The 23,281-nt window shown below is 37.1% G+C and overlaps 1 protein-coding gene across 4 annotated transcripts in view; it reads left to right on the top strand.

Moving 5' to 3' along the window:
• LOC136851499 (uncharacterized) overlaps nucleotides 1–21,242 on the top strand; it is a 21,333-nt gene extending 91 nt beyond the window's left edge. The window contains exons 1-8 of one of the 4 annotated variants that reach the window (XM_067125636.1): nucleotides 1–9; nucleotides 2,530–2,768; nucleotides 10,270–10,565; nucleotides 13,133–13,253; nucleotides 14,277–14,354; nucleotides 14,752–14,945; nucleotides 18,436–18,588; nucleotides 20,579–21,242. The exon at nucleotides 1–9 is cut by the window's left edge and continues 91 nt beyond it. In XM_067125636.1, coding sequence (XP_066981737.1) covers nucleotides 2,762–2,768; nucleotides 10,270–10,565; nucleotides 13,133–13,253; nucleotides 14,277–14,354; nucleotides 14,752–14,945; nucleotides 18,436–18,588; nucleotides 20,579–20,692 — 963 coding nt within the window. In that variant the 5' untranslated portion in view covers nucleotides 1–9; nucleotides 2,530–2,761 and the 3' untranslated portion in view covers nucleotides 20,693–21,242. Of the gene's footprint in view, nucleotides 10–2,529; nucleotides 2,769–4,816; nucleotides 4,859–10,269; nucleotides 10,566–13,132; nucleotides 13,254–14,276; nucleotides 14,355–14,751; nucleotides 14,946–18,435; nucleotides 18,640–20,578 lie in introns of those variants that run through there. The other 3 variants (XM_067125633.1, XM_067125635.1, XM_067125634.1) reach the window with 3 other exon arrangements.
• Nucleotides 21,243–23,281: the final 2,039 nt, after the last annotated feature.

Here is a 23,281-nt window from a genome sequence, read left to right as displayed (position 1 = left end):
GTGGATATTGTATGTTAGTCTCTGTATGTGATATATAATTTATTACTGCATATATGGTGTATTAAGAATATATATATATATATATATATATATATATATATATATATATATATATATTATATTTATATATATATATATTTCTGTCTTGGATATTATTTTATATATATTCCTATATATATAAAATATCATGATATATATATATATATATATTTTGCGTACATTTCTGTCTTGGAATTTTTGTCTGCTATTCCTCGGCAATAAAACATCATGATATATACAGTACATACACACACACTCATACGCACACATACACACACACATATATATATACATGTGTATATATATGTATAAATATACATGTGTGTATTCCTTTAATATCGAATTCAATGTACCTTGGAAATAAGCTCATCTACCGAGGTCAAAATTCAAACCTGCGCATTTGGTTAGGGTACAGTGGTGAACAGCAAACTTTAACCTAACCATTCAGCTAACGACAAAGAGCTTATTCGTTAGGAATAGCGAATCTGAAACTAAAAAATTGTGGCTTGTATATGTATATATATATATATATATATATATATATATATATATATATATATATATATATATATATATATATATATATATATATGTGTGTGTGTGTGTGTTTGTGTGTGTGCATGCGCACGCACGCAGAATAAACAAAGCAAGCTTCGCTTCCCAACGTCGCACAGCCTTCCTGATAAGGCAGAAGAACGAGATAACATCTATTGCAGTCCACAGACATCAGATCCTCGGAGTCGCTCTGAAGAGAACTAGCGGAAACTGATGCTAGGTTTTGTTGGGAAAAGAGGCTGTCATCTCCTGCGCCCAATCTGAATAGACTTCTGGTAATTGGATGTGGCCCAGCAGTACTCGAAGGAATGATTTGTTGATTGAAACAGAGTAAATAAACATGGCATAGATGTTAGGCGTATAAACATTGGGCGTAAACATGCTAAAAATGAATAGGTAACTGGGAATAAATGACAGAAAGATTGGCGATGAAAACTGCTATTTCTTAAAACTTTTCATATGTTATTTGTGTGCTGAAGTTATCCAAACATTTCGCCGAAAGTAATAATCATATGTGAAAATTCACATAACTTAAAATGACGGAGAGATTGACTAAAGAAACGAAAAATTTATTACATTAGTGGTTCCATATATCATTTGTGTGCTGAAGTTATCCAAACGTTTTACTAAAAAAAAAAAATAATCAGATGTGAAAATTCATATATACTTGAATAAAACGACATAAAGATTGACAAAGATGCAAACGAAAAAATAATATTACATTAACAGTTCCATATATTGTTTGCATGTTGAAGCTATCAAAACATTTCACCAAAAATAATAATCAGATGTGAAAATTCACATATATTATATTGACAGAAATATTGACTAAAATAAGGAAAATTTATTAGATAAGCAGTTACATATGTTTTTAGTATGTTGCATTTATCAACAAGCAATTTCTTACGTCATTTGTATGTTGTATCTATCAAAGCATCCTACTAACGGTAATTAACTTAGGTGAGAAAATAATCATTCACATATAATTCACAACGAAAAATTGTAATCTCCTGTTTTCAGACGTTATTGGGACACCGGAAATATTAGAGAGAAAGAGCCTGAATAAGCAGAAAGTACGGAAGCATGTAAGGAAAAGATTAAATGCTAAATTTAACAGTAAAGAGAGAGAGAGAGAGAGAGAGAGAGAACCCTGACTCTCTCCCGAGACAGTATACAGGGATATAAAAAGTAACTTTAATACAATAAAAAAAAACAACATTGGCCACCACCGGACCATGGCTGAGTTTCACGGGCCGCGGCTAAGAGTTTTATGGGCCGTGGCTGAGGCCACCACCGGGCAGAAGACTCATTTTGTACTTAAGCCGGTACGGTGTTCTTTCTAGAAGAGAAGGGTTTGGGAAAGTCGTATGAAAGCAGTTAGAGAAAGTTTCTCCTCTCCGATAACGCAGTTTATCAAGACGTGATTCAAATCTCGTCAGATCTGTCAGTTGGTTGTCCTTGTCAACAGTTTGTCAGATTCAATAGATATTTTATGAATCAGTCCGTGTCAGATACTAGACAAAATATATGTGTATATATATGAATATATATATATATATATATATATATATATATATATATATATATATATATATATATATATATATACATATATATATAAAAAGTTTTTGCTCGTATTGTTGTTTTATCATTTCTTTATGTCATCTTTAGTTTACCTTTCTATAATGATTGACCTTACTTCCTTAGTTTTTCATTGAGCTATCCTTGTTCTACATAACAGATACGGACTTTGTTCGATTTTCCTTATGATTTTTACTGATCTATTCGTTTTCAACATGTATTTTATATATATATATATATATACTGTATATATATATATATATATATATATATATATATATATATGTATGTATATGTTATATATGTATACATATGTATATATACATTATATATATTTTGCTCCATCACCACCAGAACAACGGAGGACTGAAGACGAATGATAAGGCGAATCGAAATTAAAAACGTCGATAACTCATGAGTGATAAGAGACACATCGGGGCCTTTTATCAGTTTAACCGGACAGCCTTCTCCAGGAGGGACAGAGAGAGAGAGAGAGAGAGAGACCGAGTCACAGAGAGAGAGAGACAGGGAGAGAGAGCGATACAAGAGAGAGAGAGAGAGAGAGACGCCCCTAGATTGCCACAAGATGCCCAGTAAGTTTCATTTGGTTTTGTAGATTCAGTTTTCAAAATATAATAATATTGTAGGCACGATTTTCGAAGCCAAGCTTTCAAAGCCAGTATAAAGCTTATTAATCAGTAATGGCTTCGAAAAGCTTATTAGTCAGTAGTGGCTTTGAAAAGCTCATTAGTCAGTAGTGGCTTTGAAAAGCTTATTAGTCAGTAGTGGCTTCGAAAAGCTTATTAATCAGTAGTGGCTTCGAAAAGCTTATTAGTCAGTAGTGGCTTTGAAAAGCTTATTAGTCAGTAGTGGCTTTGAAAAGCTTATTAGTCAGTAGTGGCTTTGAAAAGCTTATTAGTCAGTAGTGGCTTTGAAAAGCTTACTAATCAGTAGTGGCTTCGAAAAGCTTATTAGTCAGTAGTGGCTTTGAAAAGCTTATTAGTCAGTGGTGGCTTTGAAAAGCTTATTAGTCAGTAGTGGCTTTGAAAGCTCATTAGTCAGTTTTTAAAAGCTCATTAGTCAGTAGTGGCTTTGAAAAGCTTATTAATCAGTAGTGGCTCAGTCAGTAGTGGCTTTGAAAAGCTCATTAGTCAGTAGTGGCTTTGAAAGCTCATTAGTCAGTAGTGGCTTTGAAAATTATTAGCCAGTTGGCTTTGAAAAAGTTATTAGTCAGTGGTGGCTTAGAAAAGCTTATTAGTCAGTAGTGGCTTTGAGAATCTTTTTATTCAGTAGTGGCTCCGAAAAGCTTTTTGGTCAGCAGTGGCTTTGAAAAGCTTATTAACCTGTAGTGTCTTTGAAAATCTTTTTAGTCAGTAGTGGATTTGAAAAGCTTATTAGTCATTAGTGACTTTGAAAATATTAGTCAGTAGGCTTCGAAAAGCTTATTAGTCAGTAGTGGCTTTGAAACTCTTATTAGTCAGTAGTGGCTCTGAAAAGCTTATTAATCAGTAGTGGCTTTGAAAAGCTTATTAGTCAGTAGTGGCTTTGAAAAGCTTATTAGTCAGTAGTGGCTTTCAAAAGCTCATTAACCTGTAGTGGCTTTGAAAAACTTATTGGTCAGCAGTAGCTTTGAAAATAATGCTGACTAATAAGCCTTTCAAAGCCACTACTGATTAAAGCTTTGAAAAGCTTATGAGTCAGTAGTGGCTTTGAAGAGCTTATTAGTCAGCAGAGGCACTGAAAAGCTTATTAGACAGCAGAGGCATTGAAAAGCTTACCAGTCAGTAGTGGCCGTGAAAAGCTTATTAGCCAGTGGTGGCGTAACTGCCAAGTATCTATGGTTAATAAATGCATTAAAACGAAGGAACATCATTCTTGAGAGCCACTTAAGCAACAGAAAAAGGGGCGTTCCTTTTTCTAAGAGCAACAGCAGTCTTGGCAAGGAAGGGTTGGTATCGAGATGTAGCAGAAGTGTTAGGAAAGAGAACCTGAGTATCCAGGAATGGAATGAGAGCTAAGATAAAAGACTTTTCAAGTGGAATGGTGGGAGTACTCAACTGAAAGGGCTTTGAAATTACAGACAAATATGTGTGTGTTTGTGCGTCTGCGCTTGCGTGTGCGGAAGGCCATTTTAAATACAGTAGAAGAGTATAAATTGTGACTTCCATCTCGATTTGCTGCTTTTTCCATAAATAATAATAATAATAATAATAATAATAATTATTATTATTATTATTATTATTATTATTATGTATTATTATTATTATTATTATTAAATTATATATTATATGTATATATACATATATATATACATATGTATTATATTAATATTATTATATAAATTATATATGTATATATATTGTATGTATATATATTATTATTATTATTAATATTATTATTATATAAATTATATACATGTATATATATATGTGTATATATATACATATATATACATATGTATATATATATATATATGTATGTGCATACATGTACATATATTGTATATATATATATATATATATATATATATGTAATATATGTGTATATATATATATACATATATATATATATATATATATATATATATATATATATATATATATATTACAAAATATTATGTACATTGCACCATCACCACCAGAACTACTGATGAAGACCACCATAGTCCGTTCCAAGATGCCAAGTAAGTTTCGTCTGTTATTGTATATTCATTTTAGTGGGTTTCCAGTTTTCTAAAAAGAATATTGTAGGTTCGGTTTTCAAAGCCAGAATTATTGGTCAGTAGTGGTTTTGAAGACCTTATTAGTCAGTAGTGGCTTTGAAAAGCTCATTAGTCAGTAGTGGCTTTGAAAAGCTTATTAGCCAGTAGTGGCTTCGAAAAGCTTATCAGTCAGTAGTATCTTTGAAAAGCTTATTAGTCAGTAGTGGCTTTGAAAAGCTCATTAGTCAGTAGTGACTTCGAAAATTCTATTAGTGAGCAGTGTGTTTGAAAACCTTATTAATCTGTAGTGGCATTGAAAAGCTTATTAATCAGAGCTTTGAAAAGTGTGTTTGAAAAGCTTATTAATCTGCAGTGGCTTTGAGCTTTTTAGTCATTGAAAAGTCTATTAATCTTTGAAAAGCTTATTAATCAGTGGTGGCTTTGAAAAGCTTATTAGTCAGTAGTGGCTTTGAAAAGCTCATCAGTCAGTAGATGCTGTGGAAAGCTTACTAGTCATCAGTGTCTTTGAAAAGCTTATTAGCCAGTGGTGGCCTAAATACCAGGTACCTAAAGTTAATAAATTTATTATAACAAAGGAACATCATTCCTAAGAGCCACTTAAGTAACAGAACAAAAGGGCGTTCCTTTTCTGAGAGTAACAGCAGCCTTGGCAAGGAATGGCCGGTATCAGAGTAAGGCAGAAGTGTTAAAAAGAAAGAGTTTTATTCAACAAAATAATAATAATAATAATAATAATAATAATAATAATAATAATAATAATAGGAACACTAGGCATGATCCCAAGATCCCTGAGAAGGAATCTGGGAAAACTAGATGCCGAAGTAGCTCCAGGACTCCTGCAGAAAAGTGTGCTACCAGAAACAGCGCACATAGTGAGAAAAGCGATGGACTCCTAAGGAGGCAGGATGCAACCCGGAACCCCACACTCTAAAAACCACCCAGTCGGATAGGGTGACTGTTTATATTATTATTATTATTATTATTATTATTATTATTATTATTATTATTATTATTACGACTGACACGGCAGTAACCAGAGAGTACGAGTAGAGAGGACCACCCAATATCTGCCTCGCGCTGTCGCCTGCTCTGTGCAAGCTTAATGAAAAGTGCTTGTTTGTTACTGAGGCAGGCATTTCTCGCTATAATGTGGTTCGGATTCCACAATAAGCTGTAGGTCCCGTTGCTAAGTAACCAATTGGTTCTTAGCCACGTAAAAATAAGTCTAATCCTTCGGGCCAGCCCTAGGAGAGCTGTTAATCAGCTCAGTGGTCTGGTAAAACTAAGCTATACTTACTGAGGCAGGCAGAGCAATATCGCTGGGAATGCTGACAAAATGAAACGTCCATTTCAGCTCTGAACGTCATTCCACATCAGTAAAGTGCTGCAACTTATCCCGTCCGACAGACTGAAGTGTCTCGCTTGGTTTTATCAATATGCAAAACAAATTTCATACTTTGTTGAGATGCAACAACGTAAAGTGCCGGCGTGATTTTTTGGCATTTTTCTGTCCACTTTATTATTTTTTTTAAGTTTCTATTGAGCTTTGAGTCTATTAACGCTCGCACCAGATTCCTAAATATGCCTGTTGCAAGTTTCAAAACACTGATTTTCTATTTATTTAGTAGAAGGTCTTATTGTGACTGATTTTGTATTTATTTAGTAGAAGGTCTTATTGTGACCCATTCACTCATCGAGAGCCCATGCGGACTGCAGTTACGTGCCAATAGAAACAAGTTTAGATCAAATACTCTCCCTCCACTGTGGTTCGTTTAACCTAGCAGGCCTTATGCCAGCACGTACTCTTGCTCAAAGGCAGTTAGTTAGTGCTGGGAAGGTGCTGAAATGAATAAGCTGCCTCAAGTGGCCCTCTGGATTCTCACCCACCAACCAGTGCCATCAATTACCCAAAATTCTATTAAACTAAGGAATTCAAAGTAACATAGACTTAATCCCGTAGAGGATTAGTGCCAACAGTGCACCTCACGTGATGCACTGTGGGCAATCTGCAGCGCCCCTTCGGCCCTTAACTGCGCCCACTTTTTAAAAATCCTCCTACTTTGCCCCCATTCCCGATTCCTTCCTGCAGACTTGCCGTCCAACCTCTCTAGTTGTCACTTCTTAGTGCAACTGTGGAGTTTTCTCCCAGTTCACCTTTGGACCCTTGTACTTCAAATTCGTTCTATTCTGGATCTCTTTATCTTGCTGTTCAACCACTCAAACTCCCTCTCTTCGCTGTATTGGGCGCTGTTGAATGGCCGAAAGCTCCTTAGTGCTTGGTTTGACAGCCTAAATTTCAAAAAATCAAGTCGATCATAGATTTATCAGACGTACATTTCATCAACGCTAGCATATACCACTGGCGACGTATCTGGCGCTTATCAGAGGATTCTGATAACAAGAACTTGTCGATAAGACGACAAAATACTTCATTATTTTACTCCTTTTTTATGAAGCGAGGTCTTGCATCAGGTCTGATATCTTATCTTCGTTGAGATTCTATTTTGAAAATTGTTATCTATTTCTTTCCTTTTATTACTTCGTACTCGAAAGGGACATTGTTCAGTAAAACACTTACATTCTTTGTTCTTATCGAAGCTTGACAGTTCAGAAACGTTACAATACTCTAGTTGTTCTTGGAGTTATTCTTATCATTTTCTGTCTCTCTCAGTCATCCTATTCGACTGGGTGGTTTTTGTAGTGTTGGGGGGGGGGCGGTTGTTCCGGGTTGCATCCTGCCTCCTTAGGAGTCCATCACTTTTCTCACTGTGCGCGCTGTTTCCAGTAGCACACTCTTCTGCATGAGTCCTGGAGCTACTTCGGCATCTAGTTTTTCCAGGTTCCTTTTCAGGGATCTTGGGATCGTGCCTAGTGTTCCTATGACTGTGGGTGCAATTTTCACTGGCATATCCCATATCCTTCTTATTTCTATTTTCAGGTATTATTATTATTATTATTATTATTATTATTATTATTGTTGTTGTTGTTGTTATATTTTGATGGCTGATTATAATGTTTTTTAGCTTTCTGTAAAAGAAAACTATTATGCCAGCTTTGTCTGTCCGTCCGCCCTCAGATCTTAAAAACTATTGAGGCTAGAGGGCTGCAAATTGGTATGTTGATCACCCACCCTCCAGTCATCAAACATACCAAATTGCAGCCCTCTAGCCTCAGTAGTTTTTATTTTATTTAAGGTTAAAGTTAGCCATAATCGTACATCTGGCAACGATATAGGACAGACCACCACCGCCCGTGGTTAAAGATTCATGGGCCGCGGCTCATACAGCATTAAACCGAGACCTCCGAAAGATAGAGCTATATGCGGTGGCCTTGGCTATGCACTGTACAGAAAACTCGACTGCGCCGAAGAAACTCCGGCGCATTTTTTACTCGTTTCAATTGATCTCCAAAGACGTCACAGCAGATGTACCCGGAAACGAGGTCTCCAAAAGATAGTTTTAACGTTTCTCCAAGAATTGAGGGAAAGCCACAAATAAGATCTCGGAGGCTTATCTCTTCCTTGCCAAATACCTCGTTCCCACAGGAAAAAGAAGCTAAAAAAAAAAAAAGTAATGGAAAAAATAAAAAAAAGACAAAAAACGGGAAGCAGAGCTGCAAAGAAAACGAGTGAAAGAAAACGAGAAAAAAAAAAAACAAAGCGGCACTGCTTCTGAAAAGATTTAAATCATCATAACTATTCATGACAGAGAGAGAGAGAGAGAGAGAGAGAGAGAGAGAGAGAGAGAGAGAGAGGAGGAGAGAGAGACACACACAAGGAGAGACAGCGGGAGGGAGGGAGGGAGGGGCGGCAGAGAGAGAGAGAGATAAATCTTTCTAAGCTGAAATGCTTCCAGGGGATTGTTGCTGAAAAGCATAACTTCCAGGCGAATGCTTCCGAGAGCCGCGAAGAAGAAAAACAATAGGAATTTATGGCCTGGTCTGGATCAAATCTGGGTTTCTGCTTTCGTCTGGTTTTGTGTTATTTTTATTACAGGCATTGACAACTTTTTCGTGTTTATTTTTAAGTGCATCAAAACAATAACTGCTTGCGAAGAGTAAGTATAAATACACCTCCTGTTTAAGGAGATTACGAGATTTTGTCTTTTTATCAAGAAAATATTAATATTTCGACCTTTGAAATTATATTCCTTCTGCCATTAAAGGTAGTTTTGATATTTCACCTTGTTTTTGTGCAGTTATAGCTTTTTTGGAAGCAAATCTAAATTTTCATCATTTATGAGAAGGAAAATTGCAATTATTTATGTTTTCATTAATGGAAGTTATGAGTTTTCATCTTTTCAAGTAGGGATGTTACAATTTTCCTTATTTTCTAAGGAAGAATATAGATTTCATCGTTTACTGAGGAGATTGTAGCCTATTCACAATGTTCTCGGGAAGGGAAATTATAATTTTTCATCTCTGTAACCTGGTAAATTTGCCCAACAGTTGAACAATAATAATAATAATAATAATAATAATAATAATAATAATAATAATAATAATAATAATATACTTTTCCTCTACAATTTGATTGACAAGGTCACAGACTAGCCTGTCTTGAATTCAATGATTTGTACATACCCAATTAAGTTCCTTAGTAACAGTAGACACTAGACAGGAATAAATGCAGTCTCTGGAACCTATTCGATTAAGTTCCGTACCAGTAAACATTAGATGGTCTCTGTATAATGCTGTATGAGTCGCGACCCATGACTCGAACCACGGCCCGGTGGTGGCCTTTCCCTATATCGTTGCCAGACGTACGATCATGGCTAACTTTAACCCTAAATAAGATAAACTTACTGAGGCTAGAGGGCTGCAATTTGGTATGTTTGATGATTGGAGGGTTGGATGATCGACATAGCAATTTGGAGCCCTCTAGCCTCAGTAGTTTTTGAGATCTGAGGGCGGACGGAAAAAGTGCGGACAGAATAAAGTGAGGACGGGCAGAAAAAGACGGCACAATAGTTTTCTTTTACGGAAAACTGAAAACGAGCGAAATATGTCATATCTACCTGATTAAGTTCCGTAGTACCCAAAAACGCTAAGCAGAGCCCTGACATTTCATTTCTTCCACCTCCTCCTCCTCCTCCTCCTCCTCTACATCCACATCCTCCTCATCCTCCACCTCCTCATCCTCCTCCTCCTCCTCTTCCTCTTCTTCCACCTCCCCCTCCTCCTCTTCCTCCTCCTCTTCCTCTACCTCCTCCTCCTCCTCCTCCTCCTCCTCCTCCACCTCCTCTTCCTCCATCCTCCTCCTCCTCCTCCTCCTCCACCTCCTCCTCCTCCTCCACCTCCTCCTCCTCCTCCTCCTCCACTCCTCCTCCTCCTCCTCCTCCTCCTCCTCCTCCTCCTCCTCCTCCTCCCGGCAGACATCTACACGAGCCAGAACTGCGGGAACAACCGCAGCTACACCTTCCGCCCGATCAAGAGTCCCACCATCTCCTTCGAGGTCAAGGCCGACGCCAATGTCAACCTCTGCCTCTCGCCCAACATGGGCGAGACGCCCCACCAGCAGTTCGAGATCTTCCTGGCAGGGTGGGGAGGAGGGGAGTCCGCCCTCCGCAGGAACAAGAAGGACGACGTCCACAAGGCGAAGACTCCTGGGATCGTCAGCCCGAACCTCTTCCGAGGATTCTGGATCTCGTTGGAGCCTCACGCCATAAAGGTGAGGTGAAATGCTTCTATTTGCTTGTCTGTTGTTCATCTGAAAGTTATCTCTTTATATAAAATAATATTATTCGTCTAATTTGACTTGTTTATTTATTTTATCTAAAATGCACTAATGAATTTATCAAGTTATTTGACTCATTTGTGGATTGACTGATCACTCATTATTATAATTCATAAAATTATACTTATTTTTGTGCTAATTGATCGATTTATCTATTATGTATCTAAAATACATATCTGCTTATTAGATTACACATATATTTATCTAAAATACATTCATTTAATTATCAGTCATAAATATATTTATCTAAAATGTGTCTGTTTATATATCAAATGATAAGTGAATTTATCCAAAAATACATTTACTTATTTATGAAATTATTTATTTAATAATCAGATTTATACTTATTTAAAGCAAAAGAAAAAATTATCAAATGTTTCAGAAAATCAATTTGATGAAAATCTGAATTTGTTCACCAATGTTAGACCTTAAAGCTTGACGTTGATTTGGCAACAGCGCAGAAAAAAACACCACTCAAGGATAAGGTATCTGTGTTAGCTGCCTTATATTCTAACCAGATTCTAAGCAGATCTCTTTATTATCCGCCTTATATTTCAGTAAATTTTCGTTAATATGACAATGACGGTACAAATAAACATACCCCAGGGGTAAGTCATTCTAGTTCCTTATTTTAGCAGCTTTGCATTTGGATAAAAACTCCACGAAATTTGAATGTAACAGCATTCCGCCTATCCCGGAAGCAGATTCCTGAGATGTGTCCTACTGTAGTATTGCACAAGCCCCGGTGTTTTTGCCATGCATCTAGACTAGGTTAGGTTAGATTAGGTTAGGTTGGTTAGGTTAGATCCATAACTATCAATGTTAATTTGGGTGTGGGAAACATAATGAGATTATTTTCAAGAAAATTCTGCGGTTAGTTTTTGAGAAATGGCGTCCCGCTTTTTCCAGGAAAGGTCCCCAGTACTCGGTTGCGTCTCGAGGAAAATGCATCCCGGAAAAATCTCTCCGCCGTCAAAATAAAGCGCAAGGCTTCAAAAATTCCGGTCTTTCTCCACAACTCCGTCATTCTTCAGGCTTTCATTCGAGCGAATGGTCTCCCTGATTGCTTGCAGTAAAAGGTTAAATACCGACAGGAGTTTAATTCGGAATGTTTTGCAATATTGCTTGCCCCGCTTTCATATTTGACTGAAAAAGAATGTGTGCTAGGTACTCTCCGGCTCCCTTTCTCCCTACCCCCACCCCTCCCCAGCAAGAAAAGGGAGAAATAAATCCCCTTTCTCCATTCGGTACAAAATGATTTTTCGGTTGCAATCTTCCGGAAAGCTTTGTGCAACACGAAATGCCTTTTAAGCATTTCCTAAATGGACCGTGGATGATTTCGTGTATTTTTCTCCAAAAGGTGACAAACCTTGTCTTTTTTTTTTTTATCAGCTTATTGAAACGTCAGTGACCTAATAATCTATTTCCTGGGCCTTGGACAGAGTGCGGGGTCTCTCTTTTTGTTTGTCTTTGATAATGTTTACTGCTGGAAATGAGCACAAACATTTATGCGAACCAAACTTTTGAGGTCGCCATTGGCAAACTTCCACACACACACACACACACACACATATATATATATATATATATATATATATATATATATATATATATATATATATATATATATATATATAAACACACAATCACATGTGTTAAAGAAATAAATTTCTGACTCACATCAGGATCGAACCTGGTCTTTCAGTTGAAAGACAAGACCACTGCCAGCCAACCACACAAGTCATGTGTGGCGTGGTTGGCAGTGGTCTTGTCTTTCAATGACTTGTGAGGCTTGTCTTTCAACTGAAAGACCTGGGTTCGAGCCTGATACGAGTAAGAAATTTATGTACAAAAGTCTATGGATAATAAACTTCATATTTAGACTTACCGTCGTCCATTCCGGGGTATCTAATTCCCTACGCTCTCTTATATTACCGTAAATATATAAATTCTGATCAGCAGCGGCCTCAGCAAAGGCCGTCCCGCAGTCATGCCGTGAAAGGAACGAAAGAATTGCAGCCAAGAGTAAAGGATTGAAGAGAGTGTCAATAAAAGATTTAAGAAAGTATCAGTAAAGGATTAAAGAAAATAGCAACAGTGGTAATAATTAGTGGTGCATGGCACCAACTTTCTCTGGAGTTTTTTTACTTATTTTTATTTTATTTACTTTTATATATAATAAATAAAAAAATAGATAAGTACATAGGTACATAAGTCAAAAAGATAAATAAATGATCTACCTATGTACTTATCTATTTTTTATTTATTATATATTTATCTGTCTATCTTTTTACTCATCTGTCTATTTGTTTATTTATCTGTCCATCATTTTATTTGTTTTTATATATTTATTTATTTTATTTATTTAATTATCTATCTTTCTTTTTACTTATTTTTCTGTGCGTTTATTTTTTTATTTACTTATCTATCTGAATTTTTATTTATGTATTTATTTATTTATTTATTTGTTTTTATCTTTTCATCAACTCATTTATTTATAGGTTGGGAAAAAGGGGGAAGGCGCCCCCTTCCTGATGCACAGTGACCCCTTCGTGAACTTCACCTTCAGTTTTTATGGATACTGCACTTCCTTTGGGACCACAGGACAGTGGATTTTCAATGGTAAGGTGGATTTATTATTAATCTTCCTCGTATTTCAGTTTGAATTTTAATTTGTATTTTAATTTGTATTTAATTTTTTTTTAATTCGGTTTAGTCGGACTTTCATACATGAAGAGATGTACTTGCTGGGTATAAATTTTCTGTGGTATTTGGATTTTACAATTTTTAAAATTCAGTTAAATGTACATAGTACTTTCCAGATTTAAATTTTCTTGTATTTTTTAGACATGAAACTCAATTTTCATCGAAGGGAGATATATATATATATATATATATATATATATATATATATATATATATATATATATATATATATATATATATATATATATATATATACACACACACACACACACATATATATATATATATATATATATATATATATATATATATATATATATATATATATATATATATATATATATATATATATATATATATATATATATATATAATATATATATATATATATATATATATATATATATATACATATATATATATATATATATATATATATATATATATATATATATATACAGAGTACCCAATCAGTATTTCATTTCACTACGCAGGAATATTTTGCTTTGCACATTAACTCGACCGTCCTTTTTCAAAAATTCCCACCCTCTGGGAATTCCTCTCCCGTCGAAATCCAGCACTTTGGATGAACAAAACCGAATCGGAATTCCCGTGAAAATGCCTTTTTTCAAACACTTTGGGGAAAGTGGAAATATCTCTCAAATACTTTCGTCGTTGCTCCCACAAAAAAAAAAAAAATGGGGGAATACACGTTCTCTTTTCTGCCTCTGATATATAAGGAAAAAATAGATTTAAACTATGGAATATTTTTCGTGGGAAAAGGGTAAAAAATTTTCCCGAAAAAAAAAAAAAAAAAAAGTTGACCTCGTTCTGGGAATTTTTCGGAATATTTTTGTCTCCTTTTTTATTCATTCGTTTTATCCTACTAATTATTTGATTTATTTATTGATTGTTTTTTTTTTTCTTCTGTCTCTGCAGATGATGACATCGGTTTGCCTCAACCGTTCTACCCCCCTGTTCCTCCCATCCCACCTACACCCCCTGTGGTCAGTCCAGGTCAGTACTGTGTGTTCATGTGTCATTAAACGCACTCCAATTACTCCAATTTCTTAGGCCTCTCTCTCTCTCTCTCTCTCTCTCTCTCTCTCTCTCTCTCTCTCTCTCTCTCTCTCTCTCTCTCATTAGGCTTTGGAGCCCTCTTGGGCTTATTATAGCCTGCTGACTCTGCCCATAAGGGTTTTCAGTGGAATGTTTAAAGAATAAAAGAAAGAAATCAGAGTCATAACAAACAATTTTGACAGAAACATGAAAGTAAAGTTTACTTTCCAGCTCTTCTAACTAGTTTCAGCATCCTTTTCTTCCCGCCATCCCGCAAAATGATAATTCCTGATCCTTCTTCTTCGTCTTCTTCTTATTCTTCTTCTTCTTCTTCTTACTCTTCTTTTTCTTGCAGCCGTGAAGTGGCTCCAGTGCACTTCTTTGTCCATGTGCCCCGCCCCTGTGCAGGTCGCCAACGGCCACAACCTGCCGTACGTGGCTGCAGCCTTCCACAACGGCGCCCTCCTGCCCGGCTATGTGACGGTACATCAGCCCAACATCTGCAACATCTCTTGGGGAGGTGCTGCCCACCAGAAGATGGACTTTTTCGTAAGCATTGAGTTTCGTCATTTGATGTTTTTGCTTGGGGCACTCTCAGCCTTTCAGCTATTAAAGCAATGGGAAAAGGGGAGTTGGAGTGGCTGGACAGCAAGGTAAAGAGAGATAGAGAAAACAAATGAGCTGAATTACAAAGATCTAAAGGTGAAACTGGGAGAAAACCCTTACGGTTGCACTAAAAATTAAGTTACATGTGATGGGCAGCAAGTCTGACGAGAGGCACTGGGAATAGAGGTAAAGTAAAAGGCTAAAAAGTGCATACAACTAGGGGCCGAAGGGATGCATACAGTGCACCACGTGAGGTGAACCGACGGCATTACATTCCTACGCGGTCTCATAAAAGCCATGCAGAGGCTACTGGAACTTATCCAGTGACTTTATCCAGTCCAGGCTTGATAGAGACAATAAACAGAGAGTTACTGAGAACAAAGAAAAGGACAGACAGGTCTTTAAATGAGTAGTTACTGCCAAATCTGAGACGATCTGGTGCCTCTGCCTAGTCCAGGCTTGATAAAGAAAATGGATAAAGACCCCTGTTAACAGTAAAGACAAGGATAGACGGGTCTTTCAGCGTGTAATTCCAGCCAACTTTCAGGCGATCTGTCATACAACAGATTCTCGTGAGTCAGCCCGAACATTCGCCGGCGCAAAAAAAAAAAAAGTTCGCACCAAACCCCCGACTACTGCAAATAAATCTCTTCGATCATTTAGACCGAGCAGCGACATCCAATCTCTTTCCGGTTTCTTTGCGCAATCATCGTCCTCTTCTTCTTCTTCTTCTTCTTCTTCAGGAGTCTTCTCCAGGAAGCCTTTTCCAGAGGCTGACCACGCACTCTTTCCAGATGCGAGGGGAAGTCTTTTTGCTCTCCCCTTTCCAGCGATATCATCTTTACCCTGGAAATGCCATTAAAACTTCCAGTGCTCGCTGCTTCCATTTTCCAGTTTTTTTTTTTTTTTTTTTTTTTTTTTTTTTTTTTTTCAAGGTCTGGGTGGCGCGTGTATGTGTGGTGCAGGGAATATGTGAAATCAGGGATTTCACAAAATCGCTATGGAATTTGTGGAATGAGCAACTCGCTTAGGAACATCTGATCCCCGAGGGCTAGTACTAAACAGAGCGAAACTGTGATTCTTCTGCACTGTTTCGCCGTGTTTAGTACGAACCCCTTGGGGATCAAATGTCCTTAAGTGCATTTGATCCCCCAGGGGTTAGTACTAAACACGGCAAAACAAATTTTACCCCACCCCCGAGGGCTAGTACTAAACACGGCGAAACAGTGTAGATGAATCACTGTTTCGCCATGTTTAGTACTAGCCCTCGAGAATCAAATGTCCCTCAGTGCATTTGATCCCCAAGGGGTTAGTACTAAACACGGCAAAACAAATTTGACCCCCCCGGGGACCAGTACTAAACACGGCGAAACAGGGTAGATGAATCACTGTTTCGCCATGTTTAGCACTAGCCCTCGGGAATCAAATGTTCCTAGGCCAATTGGTCATTTCACAAATTCCCTGGTGATTTCGTGAAATCCCTGATTTCACATATTCCCTATAACAGATATATATATACAGCATCTGGTTGTGATGTTTTAACTCTTGGTGGAAATTACGTCTAATTAGATATGGGAAAGTTTTGCACCCCTTATGGCCCTTTGAGAGGAAACTGCAAAAAAAAAAAAAAAACTTGTTTTTGTGCCGTTTTCAAGCTGAAATTGTCCAAAAAATGGTCCGAATCCGAATGTGGTATAAATTTAAATCCTCATGGCTCCTCAAAGGGAGACATCATAGCCACGCCAGGCCGGGAGGCGAATCCCCGAGATGCATACTGGTATTGCACCAGCCCCGGTTTTTTGTTGCCATGCCCCTAGGTTAGGTTAGGTTAAGGTTAAGGTTAGGTTAGGTCGGGTCAAGTTAGGTTAGTTTGGGTCAGGCTAGGTTAGGTTAGGTTACTTTAATTTGATTACCATAAGCCTTCGTAATTTGGGTGCGGGAAACATAATGAGATTATTTTCAAGAAAATTCTATGGTTAGTTTGTAAGATATGGCGTCCCGCTTTTTTTCAGGGAAGGGTCCCGGTACTCGGTTACATCTCGGGAAAATGCGGCCGGGAAAGTGTATCTAAGCTCAGGTCTAACAGACGCAGCCTAGCTAAGCCCAGTGTCTTTAAATCCTATGCAACCTGGCGATTAAACGACAGTCAGGCTGGGAAACTGAAATAACTCATCCAAAAATAGCCATTTTTGTTAGTTTCTTTGACAGTTTTATCTTCTTGCAGATTCGAGGAAGGAGTTGAGAGATTGTGTTTCATGGTTTGTTCACTTCGCTTTTGGTTATTTATTCTGAATTTCGTTGTGGTAATAAGCCGGTCTTAAAGACTCGTTCTCTGGGGGGAGAGAGAGAGAGAGAGAGAGAGAGAGAGAGAGAAAAAGCTTGGTGCCACAGAAGGAAGTCTGGAAAGAAAGAATATTAAGGAGAAAAGGGGAGAAAGGGAGAGAATTAGAATTAGAGGTGTAGAAATAAGAGAGAGAGAGAGAGAGAGAGAGAGAAGCTATGTGGTATAGAAGGACGTCTGGAAGGAAAGAATATTAAAGAGAAAAAGGAAAGAGAGAGAATTAGAATTAGACGTCGAAACAGAGAGAGAGAGAGAGAGAGAGAAGCTCTGTGGTATAGAAGGAAGTCTGGAAGGAAAGGATATTAAAGAGAAAAAGGAAAGAGAGAGAGAGGATTAGAATTAGACGTCGAAATAGAGAGAGAGAGAGAGAGAGAGAAAGCAATGTACTGACCACAGATAATTCTCAACGTAGCTCAGCCTAATACCTCAGGACGAAACTGGAAGATCCTGGCTGTAACTCGAGGCTATAATCGTCAAAACCTCTTATGATCGATTTTATGGGCAAAATCTGTAGCTCTACCCAAAAGCGAGTTATCTCTGTGTGAAGTAATTTGTTCTCTCTCTCTCTCTCTCTCTCTCTCTCTCTCTCTCTCTCTCTCTCTCTCTCTCTCTCTCTCTCTCTCTCTCTCTCTTTTAATTTGGCCAATTCTGTCATTTTCTTGTGAATCTGATTCATGAGTTTGCAGGATATACTTTTGTTAACTGCCATATATTTGTATTTTCTTTGTGCATTCCAGTTTAAATTTTGTTGAAATAAAAACCGCAGCAAAAATAACGATACTTTCTAAAAGAAAGTTTAATTTTCTTTCGTAATGATAATGACTGAGCATTAGTAAGATCTGAAAGGTGTTCCATGATGCACAAAACAATTTTTTTTTTTTTAGTGCTTCAAAGGCGAGAACAATATTTTTTCAAATATTCAAACAGGAATCTACTTTTTCAAAGATTGTGTAAGGGAAATATTAAATATCCTCAAATACATTTTCCACTTTTGCTTCAAGCTCTGCATCACCCTTCGTAGCGTTGCCATAAAAGACGTGCAGAACGTGAACAAAAGCATACTAAAAGGACACATCTCCTTTTTCTTCACAGCTCTTGAGTAACCCTGGAGGAGCCGACTTCGTGTGGCAGTCAGGGTCCTTCGGCAGCGCCCCCAACGGAGCATTGCAAGGGGGTTACACTGAGACCGGAGAACGCCTCTACATCGGGAGATTCAAGCAAGGGGGCGTTTATGTCGGTGGCAAGGTTAGCATTGAAAAAGAGGATCCAAGGCCTCATAGACGTTCGAGGGTGAAGGTTAGCATTCATTCTCAGAATCCAAAAAAACACTTAACCTTTTGGAGACATCGTTAGCATTCATTTTCAGTATTCAAGAAGACCTCTATTTTTGGGACATTATTAGCATTCATTCTCAGTATTGAAGAAGACCTCTATTTTTGGGACATTGTTAGCATTCACTCTCAGTATTCAAGAAGACCTCTATTTTTGGGACATTGTTAGCATTCACTCTCAGTATTCAAGAAGACCTCTATTTTTGGGACATTATTAGCATTCATTCTCAGTATTCAAGAAGACCTCTATTTTTGGGACATTATTAGCATTCACTCTCAGTATTGAAGAAGACCTCTATTTTTGGGACATTGTTAGCATTCACTCTCAGTATTCGAGAAGACCTCTATTTTTGGGACATTATTAGCATTCATTCTCAGTTTTCTATTTTTGGGACATTATTAGCATTCACTCTCAGTATTCAAGAAGACCTCTATTTTTGGGACATTATTAGCATTCACTCTCAGTATTCAAGAAGACCTCCATTTTTGGGACATTGTTAGCATTCATTATCAGTATTCAAGAAGACATTTTTGGGACATTGTTAGCATTCATTATCAGTATTCAAGAAGACCTCTATTTTGGGACATTATTAGCATTCAACAGTATTCAAGAAAACCTCTATTTTTGGGACATTATTAGCATTCACTCTCAGTATTCAAGAAAACCTCTATTTTTGGGACATTATTAGCATTCACTCTCAGTATTCAAGAAAACCTCTATTTTTGGGACATTATTAGCATTCATTCTCAGTATTCAAGAAAACCTCTATTTTTGGGACATTATTAGCATTCATTCTCAGTATTCAAGAAAACCTTTACTTTTGGGACATTGTTAGCATTCATTCTCAAAATATAAAAACCTTTACTTTTTTGAGATATTGTTAGCATTCATTCTCAGTATTCAAGAAAACCTTTATTTTTGGGACATTATTAGCATTCATTCTCAGTATTCAAGAAAGCCTTTACTTTCTGGGACATTGATAGCATTCATTCTCAGTATTCAAGAACACCATTACTTTTTGGGACATTGTTAGCATTCATTCTCAGAATCCAAGAAAACCTTTACTTTTTGGGACCAATGTTAGCATTCATTCTCAGTATTCAAGAACACCTTTACTTTCTGGGAACAATGGTAGCATTCATCCTCAGTATTCAAGGAAGCCTTTACTTTTCGGAGGGCCAATGTTAGCATCTAATCCCAGGCTTTCATCTTGCACAGACAAAAAAGAAAATATGATGGGTGTCTGGTGCAAACTTTGGTGACGTTATCCTTAAAGTTTGCAAAAACGTTACTGTGTGACCTGTACAGTTTTGTATAAGTCGCTCACCAAAAAGAGAACATACAATATTGGCCAGTTAGTGAAATGTTTGGTAATAAGATTTAGTCTTTGATTTTTCCAGAAAATCGTTCTCCCATGACATAATTTTCAGGTTTATTTCCACTGCTCTGTGAATCAAACAATCATCTCAGTTCCTGTTCGCATATAAGTAGTGTTTTAAATGTCGCCTTGCTTCTCATCTATTCTTAATTCTCCACGTTCTATATTTCACTCATTCGCATATGGTCCTTCCATTCCGTAGAAGCTCTAGAGTTTACAGTCCTCAAAAGATGACACTGTTATAATCGTTTTCAGAATTTGTCCTCCTCCTCCTCCTCCTCCTCCTCCTCCTCCTTCCTTCCTTCTTCTTCTTCTTCTTCTTCTTCTTCTTCTTCTTCTTCTTCTTCTTCTTCTTCTTCTTCTTCTTCTTCTTCTTCTTCTTCTTCTTCAGATACCCTTGTTGCAGGAATTTTATTATATTAATTATCCCTGAGGAATAACGTTCATCATAGTTCTTTTAGGCTCCTCTTCCTCCTTCTGCCTCAAGAACGTTACCAATAAGAGAATTCTGTTCTTCGTCCACAGGTCCACCCTAGCCACAGCGTTTGCTACGCCCCCTTCGGAGGACACGAAGTGAGGAACTCCTCTTACGAAGTTCTCTGCTTCAAGTCGGTTCCTCTGTCTCTGCTAGGGCTTTAGTTGATGCCATTTATGAGAAGTGTGTTGAAAAGAGATAAACGAGTCTTGGAGGAGACGTGTTAGGGTGAGAGTACTAAGACGGAATTCTTTGCGTTACTTGTAAGACTGGGGTGTTTCGTATGATTTCAGTAGTGGTTGTTAGATGATGTCAAAAAAGTATGTAGTCACGGTTTTAGATAACCCAAAACTTGGTATACTAGGGGTTTTGTTCAATTTTAGCGTACGCCTTTTGATGGATGCATGATAAATTACGTCAAAAAGTATGTAGTCACAATTGTAGATAACCCAAAACTTGATATACTTGGAGTTTTGTCAAATTTTAGCGTACGCCTTTTGATGGATGCATGAAAAATTATGTCAAAAAAGTATGTAGTCACAATTGTAGGTAACCCAAAACTTGATATACTTGGAGTTTTGTCAAATTTTAGCGTGGACCGTTTTGATGCATGAATTATAGATTATGTTAAAAAGTATGTAGTCACAGTTGTTGATAAACACAATTGTTGATAACCCAAAACTTTATATACTAGGAGTTTTGTCAAATTTTAGCGTACGCCTTTTGATGGATGCATGAAAAATTATGTCAAAAAAGTATGTAGTCACAATTGTAGGTAACCCAAAACTTGATATACTTGGAGTTTTGTCAAATTTTAGCGTGGACCGTTTGATGCATGAATTATAGATTATGTTAAAAAGTATGTAGTCACAGTTGTTGATAAACACAATTGTTGATAACCCAAAACTTTATATACTAGGAGTTTTGTCAAATTTTAGCGTACGCCTTTTGATGGATGCATGAAAAATTATGTCAAAAAAGTATGTAGTCACAATTGTAGGTAACCCAAAACTTGATATACTTGGAGTTTTGTCAAATTTTAGCGTGGACCGTTTGATGCATGAATTATAGATTATGTTAAAAAGTATGTAGTCACAGTTGTTGATAAACACAATTGTTGATAACCCAAAACTTTATATACTAGGAGTTTTGTCAAATTTTAGCGTAGACCGTTTGATGCATGAACTATAGATAGACTATGTCAAAAAGTATGCAGTCACAATTGTAGATAAACCAAAACTTTATATACTTGGAGTTTTGTCAAATCTTAGCTTCGGCTGTATTGTGTATAATCAAAATATCCTGTTTACCACCTCAACAAACAGTTGAGTTTTATTTGTCAGCAGTTCTGAGACATTTGGATAATCTAATCTTGGTATACTTAAAAGAAGCATCATATTTTTACATCCTGCCACTTCGTAATTTTATTTTACTGTGCTGTAGTTTCATGTGACGTGATTCCCTCATTACGAAAGGTTTATTGAGGCCAGAGACCGTCAACATTTTGATTTTCCAAGCCAGCAAGATTTCAGAACCTGCAAAGCTCTCGAGTTTACGATCCACAAAAGATGACACTGTCATAATCGTTTCCAGAATTTGTTTCTTCCTAATGCAATAAAACTCCAAACTCTTTCGCCCTTTTGGTGTTCTTAAATCCTCCTCCTTCTTCTTCTTCTTCTTCTTCTTCTTCTTCAGATACCCTTATTTCAGGAATTTCATTTCAGTAATTATCCTGTAGTAATAACGTTCATCACAGTATTTCTTCATAAGTGAGACAGTCGCGTTGGAAGATAAAATACCAGTTTGGGTTAAAACCCTGAAAATGATGTTGTGTAAGAAATGATTTCGAAATATCGTGGCCATAAAACTGCGACTACGAGACACTTTTTAGCGTCATATTCTGTCGTATGCAAAAGTTAAAAGACATTCTAACATAAAAGCCATTTTTTGGCCATACCTCCTTGAAGCAGGAACTCGAAAACAGACACCCGGAAGTCTGAGAGCCCATTCAAGTCAGGTTATTTAAAGGACACATCCCGAAAAACAATTACGTCTTGGAAGCCATTCCGTGAGCAGTTTTTCAAAATTCTAGGTCTATCTCCCTCGTCTTCTCAGACGTTTCCCGACTTCGTTCTGGTGAAGATTTTAGGCAAAATTCTTCTGAGTTTTTGGCTGCGTTCATAAAGGTCTGTTTGTTCTGGCAATATCCACAGACTTTAGGTAAAGCTCTCCTGGTTTTTGGTCACGTTTATAAAGGTCTGTTTATTCTGGCAATATCCACAGACTTTAGGTAAAGCTCTCCTGATTTTTGGTCACGTTCATAAAGGTCTGTTTATTTTGGCAATATCCACAGACTTTCGGTAAAGCTCTCCTGATTTTTGGTCACGTTCATAAAGGTCTGTTTATTTTGGCAATATCCACAGACTTTAGGTAAAGTTCTCCTGATTTTTGGTTACGTTCATAAAGACCCGTTTGGAAATCAACATTTATTTTGGCAATATTCAGAGCTGTTTTCCCCTAACAGAGGCTGGATCTTAAATAAACAAGTAAAATATGCGCCGGAGTTTCTTAGGCGCAATCGAGTTTTCTGTACAGCCACGAAGGCGTATAATAAAGGCCACCGAAAATAGATCCATCTTTCGGTGGTCTCGGTATAATGCTGTATGAGCCGCGGCCCATGAAACTAACCACTGCTTGGTGGTGGCCTATCCTATAGCGTTGCCAGACGCACGGTTATGACTAACTTTAACTTT

Source organism: Macrobrachium rosenbergii, chromosome 23 (assembly GCF_040412425.1).
Source record: "Macrobrachium rosenbergii isolate ZJJX-2024 chromosome 23, ASM4041242v1, whole genome shotgun sequence".
NCBI lineage: Eukaryota > Metazoa > Arthropoda > Malacostraca > Decapoda > Palaemonidae > Macrobrachium > Macrobrachium rosenbergii.
The sequence above is the reverse complement of the archived record's forward strand: the minus strand, read 5'-3'. Positions and strand labels throughout refer to the sequence as shown.